The 19781-nt window shown below is 38.0% G+C and overlaps 1 protein-coding gene across 1 annotated transcript in view; it reads left to right on the top strand.

Moving 5' to 3' along the window:
• The first annotated feature begins 448 nt into the window (after nt 1-448).
• The window catches only part of mctp1b (multiple C2 domains, transmembrane 1b), a 32672-nt gene continuing 13339 nt past the window's right edge, over nt 449-19781 (top strand). The window contains exons 1-10 of the mRNA XM_082157975.1: nt 449-1219; nt 9208-9322; nt 9472-9614; nt 10829-10908; nt 11318-11441; nt 15750-15929; nt 16687-16817; nt 16980-17166; nt 17806-17899; nt 18881-18983. Coding sequence (XP_082014101.1) covers nt 758-1219; nt 9208-9322; nt 9472-9614; nt 10829-10908; nt 11318-11441; nt 15750-15929; nt 16687-16817; nt 16980-17166; nt 17806-17899; nt 18881-18983 — 1619 coding nt within the window. The 5' untranslated portion in view covers nt 449-757. The remainder of the gene's footprint in view (nt 1220-9207; nt 9323-9471; nt 9615-10828; nt 10909-11317; nt 11442-15749; nt 15930-16686; nt 16818-16979; nt 17167-17805; nt 17900-18880; nt 18984-19781) is intronic.

The raw sequence follows: 19781 nt of genomic DNA, 5'->3' as shown, positions 1-19781 counted from the left end.
CTATAATTTTCCATTCCTTTTGTTATCTAGCAGAAAATCCACACGAACGTATTAATTAGTTCATTCACGAATCACGAACCCGTTTAGAAACCCAGCAAAGAGGGCGTATTCGTTCAGTAGTTCCAACCAATCAAATATTCCTTCCATAACACGCAGTCGAACGCTATTGGTTCGCGCTACAATCAGTCTTTGAAGGCTGTGAATGTGAAAAAGAACATTTTTGTTTAGGTCTAGTTCTCATTCGCAAAAACACGATCCACCAAGGTGTGCAAGTAAACTGTGCGTAAAATGCGCCAGTCACAAGTTTATCTTGTGGTAAAAACGTACACATTTGTATTTGATAAGAACATTATTTGATCACGTCGTATCAGATTAACATATCACGACATAGAGGGAGTTTAACAGAATTGCATGTAAATAAAAGCTCGGTGGGCAGGAACACCTCATGCATGAGACATAACCTACAGTATTTATGGAGTATGGGTAACTGCAACTTTTTTTTTAAATACTGGGCGTGGATGACGGCTACAGGCTGGGGGACTGTCTTGTTTTATGAAACATAAAGGTTTGCAGATGTGGTGTGGGGGAACTTGCCTGTCCATCACTCTACTTCCGCATCAAACAAGTTTTTAACACTCAACATGTCCCGCTGAGCACAACACTGAAGTAAATGCCATTTGCATTGGTTTGCATGTTTTTAACATAACCTGACAGAAACATCTGACTGGGACACAGCAGCAGACTGCAGAGAGATCATATGGAAGGGAAACTGGACATGGATGATGTTCCTCCATCCCATCAGCATCAGCGGGGCTTGTGGAAATCCTTCCACGGCAAAGCCAAACTCACTGGCAGCCCCAAACTGGGCAAAAAGGAGAGAAAGCAAGAAAGTGGGTTTTGGATATTTAAAAAGAAACGACCAAATGGTTTGGACCGAGCGATGTCTTCGTCACAACCCAATCTGCCCAGCGAAGCGACAGCTCTGTATGACGGTGACAGCGGGAGGACGCGCTGCGGCGTGCGGGAGCAGAGGGTCGGTGAGGCGGCAGCAGCAGCAGCGTCGCTCGGTGCGGAGATCCAGATGCTGAAAAGAACCGTCAGCTCCAAACCGTCACTCTCCAAATTGGTGCAGTCTCAACATAAACCTGCATCGCAGGGGTCCACATGCATTGATGATGCTGTGATGGATAGTAATGAAGAACAGGTCAAAAAAAGTGTGGTAAGATGTTTCAGGTTTTTTGTGTGTGTGTGTCATTGCACTGCAGTAATAAGTGATGGATGCAGTTTTTCGTTTTTTATTGGATCCTATACAACTTGACAGCTAGTTTGTCTTCATTACATTTGCAGATGTTTTAGAAATCACTCTGTTTTATATATATATATATATATATATATATATATATATATATATTTAATAGAGTGAGTATTCAAAAGTGGAACAGATTTTTGGTAAATTTGTTATGGATAACTGAGCAGCATATTATGCATATAATCATATTATGAATATGATTTGTGATGCCACAGCCGACAGCCCTCCTAAATGTCAATGTATTCAAATCATATTTAATGTAATTCCTATTTGACAGTGATCGACTTTAACTTTTAAGGTCATCAGTAAAAGTGAAACAATGAATTTAGGCCTTGTGAAAATATGTTTGCTGCAATTGAAATACAATAAATGCATTTCCGCATAGAAAGTGATATATTACAGTCAGGTTTCTGTTGGAAAAACAACGTCATATTAGTTTAAGATGGTTTTTGTAAACTGGTAGCGGTTTTGTTTCAAGTTCAAGGTGATCTGCCACTCCTAATCAACTTGATCAAGGTGTGCAGGTTAATCTCGACCACCTCTGCTTGACTGGCAAGGTTCAGCTAGACACCTTGTAAAACCTGGGAAACACGAAATCCGATAGATGTTAAAGCTTGATCACATCCACCAGGATGATGTCAGAGATACATTTTTAGATTGGATTTAAAGGGCAATTGACTATTAAGCTTATTTGCCTCACCTTACCTGATGTGAATCCAACTTTGAATACAATCAAGCAAAAACAGACTGATTTTGACACCAGCACTACATTATTTTTTACATTGCAAGTCCAACTCTGGTGTCAATTCAGAACTCCTGGAATGCTCAGTAGACAATCACTTTGTTGCATGCATGCTTGTGTATATCCTTGCCCTTGCACACTTTGGTTGGAATCTCTCACGGGAGCAACAGTGAAGGAAGAGAGAGGACCAGGCCTGGACATTTATGTTATGTTTTTAGGTTAATGTGTGTGCAGCAGTCTTCTGTAAGGGGCTACCGTTTTCTACATTCGTTTTATGTTTATTTATTTTTGGAATCACAGTTGTTGAACTTTCGCCGGTTCCGGCCTCTTTCTTCCTTTATCAACGTACCTTGTTACATACACATTTTCAACATTTCAACTGAATCAGGTGTTTCTGTGCATGTCCATTTTGACCTCTGTACATGCAAAGTGATGTTTTTGCATAGTCAAACTCATTTCAGATTCCCATTCACACAAGAACGAGCTTGTAATTCTTTAGGACTACTAAAATAGTCTGCCCTTTTTCCACAAAAATGTAAAAAACTTGCTACCTGTACTGTGCTATACTAGCTGGGTCTAGTCACAGCACTTTCATTTTGTTGCACTATTGTTGGATTGATTGCTTCTATTGTTCTCCTCATTTGTAAGTTGCTTTGGATAAAAGCGTCTGCTAAATGATTAAATGTAAATGACGATTTTCTTCACTCAAATGTTTAGAAAGAGGGCGTATTCGTTCAGTAGTTCCAACCAATTAAATATTCCTTCCACTGCCCGCAGTCGAGCGCTATTGGTTCGCGCTACAATCAGTCTTTGGAGGCTGTCTTTGAATTGAATGTGAACGAGAACGGTTTTGTTCAAGGTATAGTTCAAAAACAAGATCCATCAAGGGGTGCATGTGCAAGTTGTGTGTAAAATGTGCCAGTGACAAGTTTATCTTGCGGAACACATTTTCATATGATATGAACATTCTTTGATCACGTCGTATCAGATTAACATAATACCACGACATAGAGGGAGTTTAACAGAATTGCATGTAAATAAAAGCTCGGCGGGCAGGAACACATGCATGAGACATAACCTACAGTATTTATGAAGTATAGGTAACTGCAACTTTTTTTAAAATACTGTCTTGTTTTATGAAACATAAAAACTCACGACGTTGTGTTTTTTTCTACAAACTGTTAGTTTCAGTTGTGTTGCCACTGTATAGTTAGTTGCCTGAAGGTGTTTGCCAAGCTGGTTTGCAAGAAGAGAAACTTGCCTAAAAGTAAAGACACATTAACACGGGCTTGAAGCCAAACAGTGAGGTTCAGTATAAGGTTATTGACTCTCTCCATCTGCAGAACTGAATTACATTGGTGGTCTAATTTTTATTGGTGGTCTAATGTGCATCAGATTTTAAGATCAGCAAATATAGATTTAAATTTTTATCGTTTTTAGTTTTTTTCTCTCTCTGCTAGACATAATTGAAAACAGAGGATAGTTTGCTTAAATGGATAGTTCACCCAAAAATGAGAATTAGATCAAACTCAGGTCATTCCAAACTTAGTACTTTCTCTGTTCTGCAGGACATGTTCTTCAAAATATCTGTTTTGTGTACCTTTAAAGAAAGAAAGTCGGTTCCACTTAGTCCACTTTAGACATTCTACTAAGTAAAGTTGCAACTACATGTCAACTAACTATTTAGATTATTAGTAGATTCGTTAGGTTAGGGTTAGTTTAAAAAGTTGAAATATACTTACAAAGATACTTAGTCAGTATAGGATGTCTGTTGGCGAATCATCCGATCGACCAAAACGCATCTTAATACCAGGTGTAAACAAGGGCCCTAGTTGACATGTAGTTGTAAAGTTACTTATACAGTTAGTAGAATGCCTGAAGTGGACTATCGCAAAAGTGTTACAAGAAAGTCATATCGGGTTGGAATGACATGATGACAGAATTTTCATTTTTGGGTGATCTATCCCTTTAAATATTTACATAATTTAAAAATCCTGTCCTGAGCTATAAATAAGAAACCTCTGGGCTATAAAGTTTGGCTCGTCATTGAAGTTTGGTATACATTAGCTTTTCTGTATATGTCCGTCCCAATCCATTACATCACTGGCTTAACAGCCACCAACAGTGCAGCTGAGATCAGAGTCAAACAACTGAAACACTGAGTTCCTCTGGACCATATAGACTCTCTCTTTACTCCGTTACATGTCTGGACTTGACAAACAGTCTTGGTATGAGATGCCTGAGCTTTCTTTGTGGTTAGATTTCTGAGGAAGGGTTCTAGGAGGTTTGAAAGACCGCAGCATGTTTTTTTTAAAGAAATAAAAAAAATTAGTGGCACTTTGCCATTTATCTGTGTCTCAGATTTGGCAACTGAGACAAGCAACTTAGATCAACTCCTCTACAATTCCCGTCACTCGTAGGAGTGGATTTTAGCATGTTGACACTCTAAGTTTCCTTAACTGTGTAAATTCATGGTATGTGTAAATTGCAGTTATGCTGAGCTGCAAGGTTTCTACAGTCATGGAAAACCTGGTAGTAGAAAATTACCTTGAAAAAACATGAAGTAAATCTGAATCTGAATTGAATGAACTGAATATATATATATAATCTGAAACTGAATCAGAATTTAATCAAAAAAAAAAAAAAAAACTTTTATAAGTTTTTTTTTTCAGTTAATTAAATTCGATTCAGTTTCAGATTATATATAGATATATGTATGTGTTTATTTTTTATTATATATATTTTTCCTTAGTTTTTAAGATATTGATTTTATTTTTATATATTAATAATAATATTTTTTACAATCGTTTGTCCAAAATAATTGTAGCAATTTCTACGAATTCGAACCAATTTCGAACTATATTGTCCTTAGTTTTTAAAGGTGGGGTATGTGATTTGAAGATTTTGAAAAATACACAACTCAAATGGTCCTACCTTCTTTCCTTTGACTCCACCCATTCAAAGAACATGTGGGGATGGGGGGAGGGGGGTAAGGTATGACCGTTTGATTGACACACTTACTGTCCAATGATTCTAGGTGGTCTTGGAAATGATTGGCTGGAGTTTTTCCGGGTCCTGCCCGTTTCACAGATGATTAAATTGCTTAATTTTCATTTCAGTGCTTCTAACTCAGTCGCTGTAAGGGGGTTAGGAATAGGATTTCAAGTGATTTTGAAAAAATGGCCAAAAAAGTGAATTACATACCCCACCTTTAAGATATTAATCTGATACAGTTGTTACGCCACTTTAAGGTTAGTATGAGACAGTGGATTGGTTGAGTATAGCCACACATATTTATAAACAGTTAACGTTCACTGACATGATAGTGTCTGACTGCTCAGGGCCTAAATGCTACATATCTACATAATGCTACAAAAGCTTTCCTGTAGCTCAGTGGTAAGAGCATTGCATTAACAACGCAAGGTTGTGGGTTCGATCCCAGGGGATTGCACATACCTATGTATAAATGTATAGGATAATGCAATGTAAGTCGCTTTGGATAAAAGCGTCTGCCAAATGCATAAATGTAAATGTAAATATCAGACATGCATGGAAACAACGTAAAACTGATCACGTTTCTTGTCTTACAACACCGAATACAAGTTGCACACATCCTCTGAGGCCTCTATAATGGACCCAAACTTTCCATGTTTAAAGGCTGCTCTTCAAACAGGAAGTGGCTCTGTAATTGTTACCACAGTAATATTGCCAACCGCTTCATCTTCCTGTTAAACCCCTTGCCGTGTGTTATTCTAAAACATTTTCTCTTGCCTAAGTTCAATCATCATGACTACTAGTATCCAACTGTATCCATATCCCATTGCACTAATGCAGATTTGCATAAAGGACGGATGCTGTCGCTCATTTTGAACGATTTCTGGTTGCTTTGTTGCTCCAAATCGTTGCCGTCGAGTACAAAAAGACAGTTTTGTTGAGTCTTAATTATCTCTAATGAAAATAACTTGTGTTTGGGCTGTCACACTCACACTGTTTCTACTTTATGGAGAAATAGGGATCTTATTATGAGACTAGGCACAATAAACATGAGCTTGTACAAACCTCAAAGAAGGTTTTCAGTGCAGCGGTTGATGTGTTTTATTGGCTGGCACCATTTTTCATTTCAGTGTCTTTCTCCTTAGGAGATCTGCTCTTGTAATTACCTCACAGCGGAGATGAAACAACAGGTGTCTTTTCTTACAAATGTACTCAGTACAGAACAGAGGAAGGTGAAATAATCTTAGACAGATCTTACAGGGGAGGGATGGAACTAGGGCTGAATGAGTACTCAAAATAAAACTAAAATCCTGACATGGCTTAGTGTAATTATCGAATCGCAAAGGACTGTTTGACTGACCAATCAGCAGACGAGGATACAAAACCTGTCATTCGTTATATTTGGAATTCTGTTTGGTGATGCTACCGGAGCACAAATATTATTAAGATGTTATCCCAGATATTGTTGTCTTTTGAAATGCAGGAAGATAAATATTGGATTTCTAAATGTAAATTAGCCATCAGAACATCCTTATCATCACAGACATGGTACAGGATGTTGTTAGGGGAATTCCCATCTAATAAAAATATTCTATATCCTTATTTTTCACAATCCTGTCACTAAACAGGATGTTTAATACGCCCTAAAGGCCAGCAATGCAAATCACCTGCTTTCAGCTGACACTGCAAACACATTTAATGTGTGAACAAAATGTGTTTTGACCTCATCTCTTGCTCAAGGGCAAAAAAGGGAAATTGAAGGTTTCACTGTGTGTAGTGCTTGTCAAATAGTGCCTGTGTGTTTACGTGACATAATTAGTGGTGCTGTTTTTTTTTGCCACGTAACTCGTTCCGCACCATTTGTGCTGCAGACATGAATTAAGCCTCAAATCATTGAGGAAGAGGCTTGTTGAGAAGAGGTGTGCTAATACTTCTCTAAATAATCAGACTTGCGGTTTTTACTTGCTGACTTATTGAAGGGCAATCTGACTTAATGTCTATAGACCAAAATATCACAGAGACTTGCAGGTGGACACTTTTGACCTGGGCCAGTAAACAACTACCCTAGCAACACCTTAGTAACCACATAGAACATCCAAGCAACACCTTAGCAACCACATAGAACACATCCAGAACACTATATTCCAGAGTTTTTCAAATTTAGATATTTAGACATTTATTTATTGAACACTTTTTCCACAGATCCCCTAGCACTCCCCAAACCTTTGCTATAGTCTACAGTTTTGTGGCATTTCATTTTTTCTACTTATAATGGCCAAGGTTTCTTGCTCTTTCATGTTCATTTTCCCTGTATCTAGTATTCTTACATTTAAAAAACAACTCTGTTTTCAATGATATGACTTCTTTAAATGACTTTGGTTTTCAAGTTGGTGTCTTCAAGGACACAATGATAATAGTTTATGAATCCACAGCTTTTCAGACCGAACCATTATAGGCTACACCACTGGAAACAATACATCTCTTATTCTGGACCCCAGTTTTAAGCACTGTCAGATGTGTGAAGTTGACAACACACACACAATGCTTCACTTCCTTCACAAATATTAGCCACTGACAGCAAACAGCTATAAGGGTGTGCTCACACTAGTAGTTCGCTTGCTTGATTGAAAAAAACCCCCAAACGTTTAGTCCTGGTCCACTTAGCGTTCACATTGGCATTTTAACACCGAACCTAAAGATACACTGTAAAAAAATTGCTGCGATTATTTATCACAACTTAAAATCCAACATTGTTTCAACTTTAAAAAGTATGTGTTCATGCTTGACTTAAAATATTAAGTTTAGTTAACTTTAGTTAAGTTGGATATTTAAGTTATAACTAAATCGCAGCCACATTTTTTACAGTGTACCAAACTTAAAGGAATAGGGATATGTTCACAACCTGATTGGTCAGCTTTTATTACATTTTCGCGACTGAACTTACCGAGCATCCAAAACAATGCTGTGTTCTGGGCTAAATGCGCTTGTTGTATGTGCATAGCCTACATATGATGGTATTTTGACCAGCTGAGAACTCGTGAAGAGCTTATAAAATGTGAAAAGGAAACAAAACAGAGGCAGGAATCCCTCCGTCACACACAAACAAAGATCTGCTGCAAGTTAAGCGGTTTTGATGCCTGAACCGAACTGGGTTGGTCAACATCGCGGTTGGAAAACATTCTTTGTAGGGTCTCATCTTCCTGTTTTTGGTTTGTTTACATGTCTATGGTCCGTGTTACATTCATATTTAATTCGAACCACACCAGAGTTCATTTGGAAGCAGATTGAGACCCATCTTTTCAGCGTCTCGGTCCGCTTGTTTGGTGGCACCAAGGTTCAGATGGCACTAACAGAGCAATCGCACCAGGGTTCATTTTAATCAACTAAACATGCTAAGTGTGAACACACCCTTACACCACATTGTGACTCTCACATTTGACTTTAATAGTATTTTAATCTGTTTAAGAACAGGATGAGACCATCTGACTGACATATAAAGTGACCAACCACAACTAATAAGATTCTACAGCTAATACAGCTAAAAAATGAGTGCTGACTTTCAGAAAAGTATGAAAACTGTGGAATCCCCCAATCATACTCCAAGTAACTCTATCATGACCTTTGAATATGTTCTGATTAGCTGTGATCGTGCCACATTGCACAACATTTTTGCTTTCATTGTGGACAGATAATTTACTTGTTGCTGCAAACTTGTCATGTTGCAACATGCCATAACATAAGACTGCCACGTTATAAGAGCCAAAAATATGAGGATGTGTTGTAAAGAGTCCAGTTAAATGAATGCAGAGTGCCATTCTAATATAAAACTGTTAGAACAGAATATAAAGCATTTCACTTGGTCTGTATAATAAGACGAGCTCAATGTTATGTTCTCAGTGGTTTTATAGCACCGGTTTATCTGTTTTTAGCATCTTGCAACATCCTGTCTTAATTTTAATAATAAATTGCCTGCCCAAGCGTAAGTTCTATTGGAGATTATCTAAACATTGTAATTTAACAACAGAGTTCTCCCATATAATCACGTTTGAGTGAGTAAAACTCTCACATGCTCTAAGGTTTGGCATTAATGGTGTTGGACACACTGTGTTTGTGGATGTCATGTGTGCACTAAAGTTTGTGGTACAATGTCTGTTTTCTTCAGGGCATTAATGCAGCTGGTAACGGTGGCATACAGACTTTACTGCCTATTTCAGCAATGTACCAGTTGGACATTGTGCTGAAAAGAGGAAACAACCTCGCCATTCGAGACAGAGGCGGTAAGACCTGCACCTTTGATGCTTATGCTGTTATGTTACTGTAAATATGTGTTCACTGTCAGGGAAATGTGTTTTACTTTGTATTTATATGCTATTTCAAGCTAATGTTCAATATCAGTATGTTGCAATCAAAACTTTATATGTTTCAGGAACAAGTGACCCGTATGTGAAGTTCAAAATAGCCGGTAAAGAAGTTTTCCGCAGTAGAATCATACACAAGAACCTTAACCCGGTTTGGGACGAGCGCGTTTGCCTGATAGTGGACAATTTACAGGAGCCTCTATATATTAAGGTAAAAAACTATTTTATACTTTTATTGCTAAATGGATGCTTGATGCTGATGGATCACCCATTATGTTGATTTGTTTTGGATGCTTGTTTCCAACATAGTGTAGTTCAAAAACTGACTGAATAACTCTTATGAGCAGGTTCGTTTTAGTGAATTAAAAACATACTGCTTGAACAGTGTTTCCGAAACCTGAATTAATGACTCTCATGAGGCGATTCCTTTTAATGAATCAAAAACTTGCTGAGTGAATGACTCTGAGATGGTTCGTTTTAGTGAATCAAAAACCTACTGCTCGACCAGTGTAGTCTGATTCCCGTTTAAATGACTCTTATTAGTCTTTTTAGTTAATCCAAAAGATACTGTGGCTGTGCGACCTGTCCAGTCCAATTCCCGAACAAATGACTCTTGTGAGCCGGTTTGTTTTGGTGAATCAAAAACACAGATTTTTGAAATTCAGGATTCCTAAAAAAATGAGCTGGTCCTTTTAACAAAACAAAAACATTACTGCATGAACAATATAGAGCGTTTCCAATACAAAATTAGTTATTTTTAAAGTCCCCCTGTAGTCAATAATTATATCCCTTAAAACTCTTTGATCACCAAAATAACATATTTAAACGTTTCCTCCTTGAAAAAAAATTCTTCATGCCTTAAAATAGCTTGAATGTAACTCGACACCCTTGCCTCGGTTCTATGAATATGCAAATGAGCCCCGCCTCCACTCACTCACACCAGCTCAGAGATCCACTCGTTGATGATTACACATTGACCTGATTGGTTACAAGGTAGTTTGTGACGTCAGGAACACCAGCGATTTCGAACCGCGTTTTTTAGACTATCTTTGGTTCACTGCAGTTTTAAGGAGGAAATACTCAGCAATGGTGTTGACTTGTGAATTTGCACATGATTTGTCTTAAAGCATATTAAAAACACCACATAGAAATATAAACAACATTAATAGATTGATTTTCACCACAGGGGGACTTTAATTAATTGAAAACAGTTATCAGTCAGTCAGAGGAGTTAATCTGACTTGCTTATTGAACAAGTTATAAATTGGATTGCATTTATGCTGAAAACTCATTAAAAAGGTGTTAACATCTTGTGGAATAATTACATTAATGTCTGATTTGCTATGTGTTCAATTGAAATCAAGAATGATCTTTGATACTGCATTTCTTCCTTTAAGAATTTTCCCCTTTTGCAATCTATTTTAGGTGTTTGATTATGATTTTGGCCTTCAAGATGATTTCATGGGCTCAGCTTACCTGTATCTTGAGTCTCTGGAGCACCTGAGGTATCAAGTCTTCATCAAGAATTCAAGTTTTTGTGTCAAATCAATACATTTTCAATTAGCATCAAAACAGTGTTCAAATGTATTAGTTAACCATCTAGAGGAATGAATGGTGACAAGGTTATTTTTGCTAATGTTCTGTTGTTTTCTAAGAGTTTATAATGACATCTAATTCTATGGATGCAGCATAACACAAATGCATTGTAAAAGTATGTAGTGACAAGCATACTTAAGTTGTCACCTATTATTATTTTACTACATGACTGAAAGTGTCCAAAAATTTGAATCAAATTTGGCTGGTCATAGGCGGCCACAACGTGATTGTAAACAGATTTATCAAAAGTTCTATGCATTTCTTTAGGTGTTAAACTACTTATAACGGTTGTCATAACAAGCCATGTTTTTGTCACAGACCTCTTGATGTTCGGTTGGACCTTCAAGATCCTCACTGCCCTGATCAGGACCTGGGCTCTCTGGAGCTGGCGGTCACTCTGTTCCCGAGAAGCACAGAGGACAGAGAGGCCCTCAGACAGGCGGTGAGACTCATTTGGCAGATTAATGTTGTTTTATACTTGTTAAAGTTGGGGAAGAGGAAATCTGCCAGCAAACTCTCAACATGCATCCAAAAAGACTTCATTCTGACACATTTACAAACCTCACATTTGTTTCACACTTTCCTCTTGAGACTGTAGAAACTATTTCTAGCTGTCAGGAAATTAAAAAAAGAGTTTTGATTTCAATTTTGGAACCTTCCAAAGATTATATAAACATTGTGCCAAAACATACAGTTAACATTTTCTTTCTCTCAGTGAGAGGTACGGACAATATTCATCATTATTCTCTAATGTTGGAATATAGCTTTAATAAATGGTTTAATTAAGAAGCGGTCACGCATACGACAAGTTGAAGTGACCCCAGTGATCTCGGCTGTGTTGGTCAGCTAGAAGAATAGATAAACAGTTGTGGTCAGAATTAATGGTAAATATGATCAAAAATGGCTGTAAAAAAAATAAATCTGCATTGTTTATCCTTTTGATCTTTCATTCAAAAAAATGTAAGTATTCCTTCCTTTCATTGAAGTAAAAGAATTGAAAGTGGGGGGGAAATCACATTATGAAATAAATGTTTTTCTCCAAACGTTGGCCACAATTATTGGCACCCCTAGCATTTTTTACGAGTAAAATATCTCTGAAGTATATTCCCATTAATATTTAGCTTTTTTTTTAGCACACCAGGGTGACTAGGAATATGAAATTGTCCAGCTATGACTTCTTGTTTCACAGTTGTTAACACATGTTGGGTGCCTCTCTCAAAAACATAGAGAGAGTACAATACATATACTTCTATAACTCAGTAAAGCTCAATGATATGAAGAAGTCATTCAAATCAATATGTAGAAGGATAAATATTGATTAATAACCTGATTATAAATCACTCTAAAGATACACATTGACGCAGCAGTGGATTTCAGAATCCACCCTTCAATGCAGTGTGTAATAAAGCTGTTTGTGAATATAAATTTTAAGGTCTGCAAAGTTTTAAAGGTCAAAGTGCATGACAAATAAAGTTATTGTCTCCTAAAAGAAAGAATCAATTCTGAACTGCTGAAAGGAGTCGTCAGTAATTACAGTCTCACTTCCTTGTACAAACCTACATAACAATGTAATACATTTGCATAATGCCAACCTATGCTCTTCATTGGCTGCCTATGAATAATGTCTACTCAAACGCTGTAGCTGAGACTGGAAGTGTTTGGTTCGTGTTGTCGACATATAGAGAAGATGCTGTTTTCTGTGCTGTGAAAGCAAATCTGCTTTACAAGGATGACGACTCGTGCTGGAATTGATTCAGTAAAACCAACGACATCGTTACTGTTTGAATCACTGTGCATCAAGTGATGAGGAAGATCTGAAGCTGAAATTCAGATATAGTAATGGCCGTTTCCTTTCCAACACACGCTGTAAGCAGTAGACCAATCACAACAGACTGGGCCATCTGACCAATCAGAGCAGAGTAGACCAATCACAACAGACTGGGCCATCTGACCAATCAGAGCAGAGTAGACCAATCACAACAGACTGGGCCATCTGACCAATCAGAGCAGAGTAGACCAATCACAACAGACTGGGCCATCTGACCAATCAGAGCAGAGTAGGCTCTCAGAAAGGCTCAATCTAGAGAGATTGAATCTTCGAACAAACAGTTTTCAGACTCTCTGAGAAATTAGGTGATGTGTAATGTATAGTATAAGAAAACTAAAGTGTTTTTTGACTTTGGATTCATGTAAAAATTAGGAAGCTTTAAAATAGCATAATAGGAGCACTTTAAACGGCCACACATATGACGTCCAAATCAGTCAATTCATGTAACGCGACTGTCTTGATTGGCAGTCTACTACGGGACATGCTTGATATTAAAAAGAGTTATTAAAAGCGCATTAAGCATTAAAACTTGCACTGTTCCTCAAGACTCGCTTATACTCGCCGCATCTGCGAGATTGCTTTGTTACAAGCAACAAAATTTTTGATTTTGGTCATATCGCCAACTCCTAATTGTGTTAGATAATTGTGATTACAATATTGACCAAAATAATCATGATTATGATTTTTTTACCATAATCCAGCAGCCCTAACATCTAGTCGTCTTGTTTTAAGGAAACACGTATACTCTGTTTTACCATTCAAAGGTTTGGGGTTAGTCATTTTTTTTATGTATACTTTTATTCAGGAAGGATGTGTTCAATTAATCAATAACAGTAATGACATTTATTATATTACAAAAGATTTCTATTTCAAATAAATGCTGTTCTTTTGAGCTTTCTATTTATTAAAGAATCCTGAAAAAAATTATGTGGTTTCCACAAAATCATTTGTTTTCAACATTGCTAATAAATGTTTCTTGAGCAGGAAATCATCATATTAGAGTGATTTCTGAAGGATCATGTGACACTAAAGACGGGAGTAATGATGCTGAAAATTCAGTTTTACCGTCACAGGAATACATTTTTAGTTCAATACATATTCAAATGGAAACCTGTTATTTAAAGTCGTAATAATATTGCACAATATTACAGTTTGTACTGTATTTTTGATCAAATAAATGCAGCCTTGGTGAGAATAAGAGACTTTCAAAAACATAAAAAAATCTTATGTTACCCCAACTTTTGAATGGTAGTCTATATACTTTTGCATTTGTACATTTAAAATAAGACTGTGCTAAATTCTACTAAGCTGCTTTTAATTCTTTGTGCATCATCCAGTTATCCAATCAATTATATCTGAATCCATTTTATGTGTAAAAAGTCACTGAACCGTGCAAGATCAAGACAAGCATTGTGGAATACAGTCCCAAAAAACTGCATACTGTACACTGTCTGCATAATTATTCACGTAGTATGGTATGCTAGTCCACAATGACTCTAATGTGCTCTTTGAGAGATACAGTACTGGGATGAAGAGATGTTGTGCTGTCTGCATAATGCATGAAATTAGACATTAGAAACCTTCTGTGCCGGGCGAGCGGGTGGAGAACACGTCGAAATTCACACGGTGTTCCACCAACAGATGAAACGACAGTCTGATGGGCGACATTGATCATCAGCTCAGAGCGCAAGAACAGAAGATGAGTCTTGATCGGATATACAGCGCAAAGTAGCGTGGTGTCAATCAAAGCGTCCCCGCCTCCATCCCGCTCTCCTGTTTATACAGTAACACATATGACCTGCTCTGTTGTTTCTGTAGACCATGCTACTGAGGAGAAGCTGGAAGGGATGCATTAAGGTAATAAAGTAAGAGTGTTTGCCCACAAATTCTCTGACTAGCTGCTGTGTAAACCATCCCACACGCTGTATCTGCTCTATTAGCAATGACGTTTTTGCAGAATGACTTATGCAATATGGATGGTCTGTTCGAAGAGGATTTGGTTTGTGTGCAATGCCGAACAGAGTCCTTAATATCAGCTACGGGTCAGCACTGCAGCAGTCTGGTCAGAGGATCCATTAGATACCGCAGTCATGCATCTCTCAGGGTGATGGGCCATGCCTTTTTGTAGACATTTGCATTTCATGCTTTGGTGACCCAGTCATTCATGGTGTGTGTCAAACCATTCCACACTCTTTGAGTATTTTCCCCATTGTGAACATTTTGTCTTAAAGGGATAGCTCACTAAAAAATGGCAATTCTGTCATCATGTACACTACCATTCAAAAGATTGGAATCGGTAAGGTTTCTTTAATGTTTTTGAAAGAAGTCTCTTATGCACACCAAGACTTAGTAACACTGTGAAATATTATTATAATTGACTATTTTCTATTTGAATATATTTTCAAATGTTATTTATTCCTGTGATGCAAAGCAGAATTTTCAGCATCATTATGCTAGTCTTCAGTGTCACATGATCCTTCAGAAATCATTCTAATGATGATTTGCTGCTCAAGAAACATTTATGATCAATGTTGAAAACAGTTGTGCTGCTTCATATTGTGTGTTGAATAGGAACAGCATTTATTTGAAATATAATACTTTTGTAAATGTTATTTACTGTCACTTTTGATCAGTTTAATGCATCCTTCCTGAATAAAAAATACTGAATTCTTTAAAAAACAATCATACGGACCCCAAACTTTTGAACGGTAGTGTACTTGGCCTCATGATGCTCAAATTTTGGGGCTTTACAGCTGCGAACAGCACGCACTTTTGTTTTATGGACAAAAGTAGTTTCTATACATCTCATTTTGTACCCAATAGAAAAGAAAAATCATGTTTTGAGCGACATAAGGCTGAGTAGATGATGACAGAACTGAAGTAACCCTTTAATGTCCTGTGATGTGTGTGTGTGAACCGCAGCAACAGCAGCTGCAGCAGCAGAATCTTCGACTGTCCGACCTGCACAGAAAGGCTCAGCTGTGGAAGGGCATTGTGAGCATCAGACTAATAGAGGGTCGCAACCTCATCCCTATGGACCAGAACGGCTTCAGTGACCCTTACGTCAAGTTCAAGCTAGGCCCTCAGAAGTACAAGAGTAAGGTATGAACGACTGCAGCATTGCAACATGGCAAGTTTAATAAAACATGACACTGAGGGCTCTCTTTTTAAATACTTACTGTCCACGATTTAACTCCCAAAGGATTTTTTTTTCATTCTTCTCCCCTCTGAAAGAACTTTTCTTTTCTGCTGATGTATCCAAGGAAAGGAAAAATTATATTAATCAATAATCCTAGCCTGCATTATTTACAGCAGACTACAATAGAAAATACATCTCTCACTCTTGAAGTTAAATGTGTTGTGAATGCCATTCCATCTATCTAGCTGTCTGTTTATCCATCCATCCATCCATCCATCCATCCATCTATCTGTCTGTCTGTCTATCTATCTATCCCTCTGTCTGTCTATCTAGCCATCTATCCATCCATCCATCCATCTATCCGTCTGTCTATCCGTCTATCTATATATCCCTCTGTCTATCTAGCCATCCATCCATCCATCCATCTATCTGTCTGTCTATCTATCCCTCTGTTTCTATCCATCCATCCATCCATCTATCTGTTTGTCTATCTATCTATCCCTCTGTCTGTCTATCCATCCGTACGTCCGTCCATCCATCCATCCATCCATCCATCCATCCATCCATCCATCCATCCATCCATCTATCTATCTATCTCACATCTGTCCATCATCATGACAACCTGAATGTCACATGAAGAACACTTCACTATCAGCAGACCGAGAACCAGTAATATAATATAATTTTTCAGTAACTTATTTTTATCTTCTGTACAAACAGACAATTCCCAAGACCCTTAACCCTCAGTGGATGGAGCAGTTTGACTTGAATCTGTTTGACGAGGAGGGAGGCGTTCTGGAGATCTCAGCTTGGGACAAAGACATTGGAATGAGAGATGACTTCATCGGCCAGTGAGTCCGATTTCAAAAGCTGATATTTACTTTTCTTCATGTTATCACTATGTCTGTAACTTGGGAATCAAACCCATGATTATGATTATGCCGTTGCCAGCAGTCTCTAACATTTGTCATATAAGAAGTAAATGTGTTAAGGATGGTGTTTAATGATTTTAGATGTCACCTGGACCTGTCAAAGTTGAGCCGAGAGAAGACACATAAGCTGGAACTTGAGCTGGAGGAGGATAAAGGGACATTGGTCCTGCTGGTGACTCTCACCGCCACAGTCGCCGTCTCAATCTCTGACCTGTCCGTCAACCTACTAGACGACCCACAGGAACGCCAGCAGATCCTTAAGAGATATGTAAGTGTGACGTCTACATTTCTGACATCCACATCAGGGTCTCTGACACTGCACAGCAAGTGTTGCTGCTAACTGTTTCCTCTGAGAGAGACTAAAGCTGTCCTCAGAAACTGGTGATATCCACCCTGTAGTACACGTCTGTGACCAGAAGGGGGCGTAAGATGACCACAGTCCAGTGCACTACTGGATTAACGTGTTCTCGTTCACAACTGGACGACGGTGGCGTACCTCAGATGAAACAAAGACAGAGAGAGAGAGACATCTCGCTCCTCTCAGAGTTGTCTGTCCTCTCTATTCACGGTTTGTCTTTGTCCTGCCACTGTCCCCTGGAGGGCCGGTCAGTGAACGGCTTACAGAAACTCACCACCAATGCAGACTGACCTTCTTTCATAACAGCTGCATAATGAAGACGTATTCGTGAGAGCCACCAGATAATCTGGCGTGGCGGCTCGATGGTTTTGTCTCAATGTCCACGGCCGAGCGGCTTTGACGTGGACACAAAACTGCTCGCGGACTCTGACAGGGGATTAGAGAAAGTTAGGGCCAAAATAGAGCTGTCAGAAACATATGGATGTATTACTGCTCACTGTGAATGTAGTCCTGGGCCTCTCTGATGTGCTTTTGTTCTTTTTTTTTCAGAGTTCTCTGAGGTCTTTCTTTAAACTGAAGGATGTAGGACTCGTGCAGGTAAAGATCCTGCGGGCCGAGGGGCTGATGGCTGCTGATGTCACAGGTAAAATCACATGTCACTTCCTGTATTCATTTGTGCCCAGTGGAACAATAACCAACATTCCTACTGTACACTGGATGGTCCATAAGACTCTTTCCCAAGCATTTTTCTTAATGTTTAAGTGAGGTCAACAACTCAGTATCTCTCTTCAGGAGGTGGAAAGATGACTCTCTGAAAGAGTGGAGTCTTTTCATTTCATTCAATCATGAGTTTATCTAGTTCTTTAAGTTTTCTGTTCTCTCTGTTCTCTCAGGAGCGGCCCACACCTCATGGGCTCTGATTTCACGGTTCTTCTAATACCACACCATTGTGGACAAAGGCTTTTAAAAAGCTTTTACACACACACACACACACACACACACACACTGTCTGTATTCAGTGCCAAATTTTTTCAGATTACTTTTTTCTATTCGTAATATATTTGAAATGTGATTTATTCCTGTGATGAAAGCTGAATTTTCAGCATCATTACTCCAGTCTTCAGTGTCACATGATCCTTCAGAAATCATTCTAATATTATGATTCGATGCTCAAGAAACATTTCTGATTATTATTATTATTATTATCAATGTTGAAAACAGTTGTCCTGCTTCATATTTCAGTTTTTTCTTCTTCAGGATTGATAGTAATAGTAATCTATTCCAAATGAAAAATTACAAATGTCTTTACTATCACTTTTGACTTTAAGGACCCAAAGCTTTTGAATGCTAGTATTTATTAAAATTCTGTGGAGAAAAAGAGGAAATGGTTTTGTAACATTGTTGGCCGGACTCAAACTGTGGCACAAGACACGGCATTCATGCCCTACCAATTTCAAGCTGTTTTAAAATAAATGCATCATTAATTATAATATCAAGTAAAAATACTTAACTAGAAATGCATTATAGCTCCAGAGTTCAATATTTAATTTAATGCATATCATATTCATATCTCTGTTGGGATCATTTTAAACTAAAACCTTTTGAATGCAACATTGTGTTTCAGGAAAGAGCGACCCGTTCTGCATTGCCGAGCTGTGTAACGACCGTCTGCAGACACACACGGTCTACAAGACACTGAACCCCGAGTGGAATAAAGTCTTCACCTTGTGAGTTCATTATGCATCTGCTTCCAACAGAGGACGAATTAAAATATTCACAGCTGATGAAGTTGTTCTGACACCTGGAGTCAAACATGCAGAGTGGATTGCATTTGCAAAACCAACAGTCAGCTGCAATTTGCCTTGATTGTGTAATATATTACATGGAAATGCAGTATAATACGTGCACATAATAGTACATGAAAATGTATCCCATTTACTTTATCATGAGGGGAAAAAATGGCTACATTATCTTTTATCAAAATGCAGTGACTTTCAAAAAGCTTGCATAACCACGGGTATCAACAAAAATGTATGGTTGCACTTTATTTCAATGGTCCACTTTAGACACTCTACTATCTATAAGTAACTTTGCAACTACATGTCACCTAACTCTCATTAGAGCATTAGTAGACTATTAGGTTAGGGTTAGTTGAATTAGTAGTTGGTAGTTGCAAAGATACTTATTCAGTAGAATGTCTAAAGTGGACCATAGAAATAAAGTGTTACCAAATGTTTACGTTTTCTGCAGAATATATGAATGGTGCAATAGACGTCATCATGATTCTAAGATGCTATGCTTAGTTGTTGTTGCAGAATGTTTTGGACTGGTTCTAGGTGGTTTCTTACCGGCCCAGTGAGTCAAAGGATGTTAGTGCCTGGTCTTTATGATATTTTGGCCCATAGATATGACTTGGTTTTAGTGATTTATTGAGAGTACTACCAATTACCTCTCAACATGATACACATAACATTATGTCATGTCATAATCCTTGTTTAATTCACTTTTGTTCGGTATCGTAAATT

Source organism: Leuciscus leuciscus (assembly GCF_965113295.1).
Source record: "Leuciscus leuciscus genome assembly, chromosome: 24".
Classification (NCBI taxonomy): Eukaryota; Metazoa; Chordata; class Actinopteri; order Cypriniformes; family Leuciscidae; genus Leuciscus; species Leuciscus leuciscus.
Note: the sequence above shows the minus strand (reverse complement) of the source record. Positions and strands in the feature narration are given on the sequence as shown.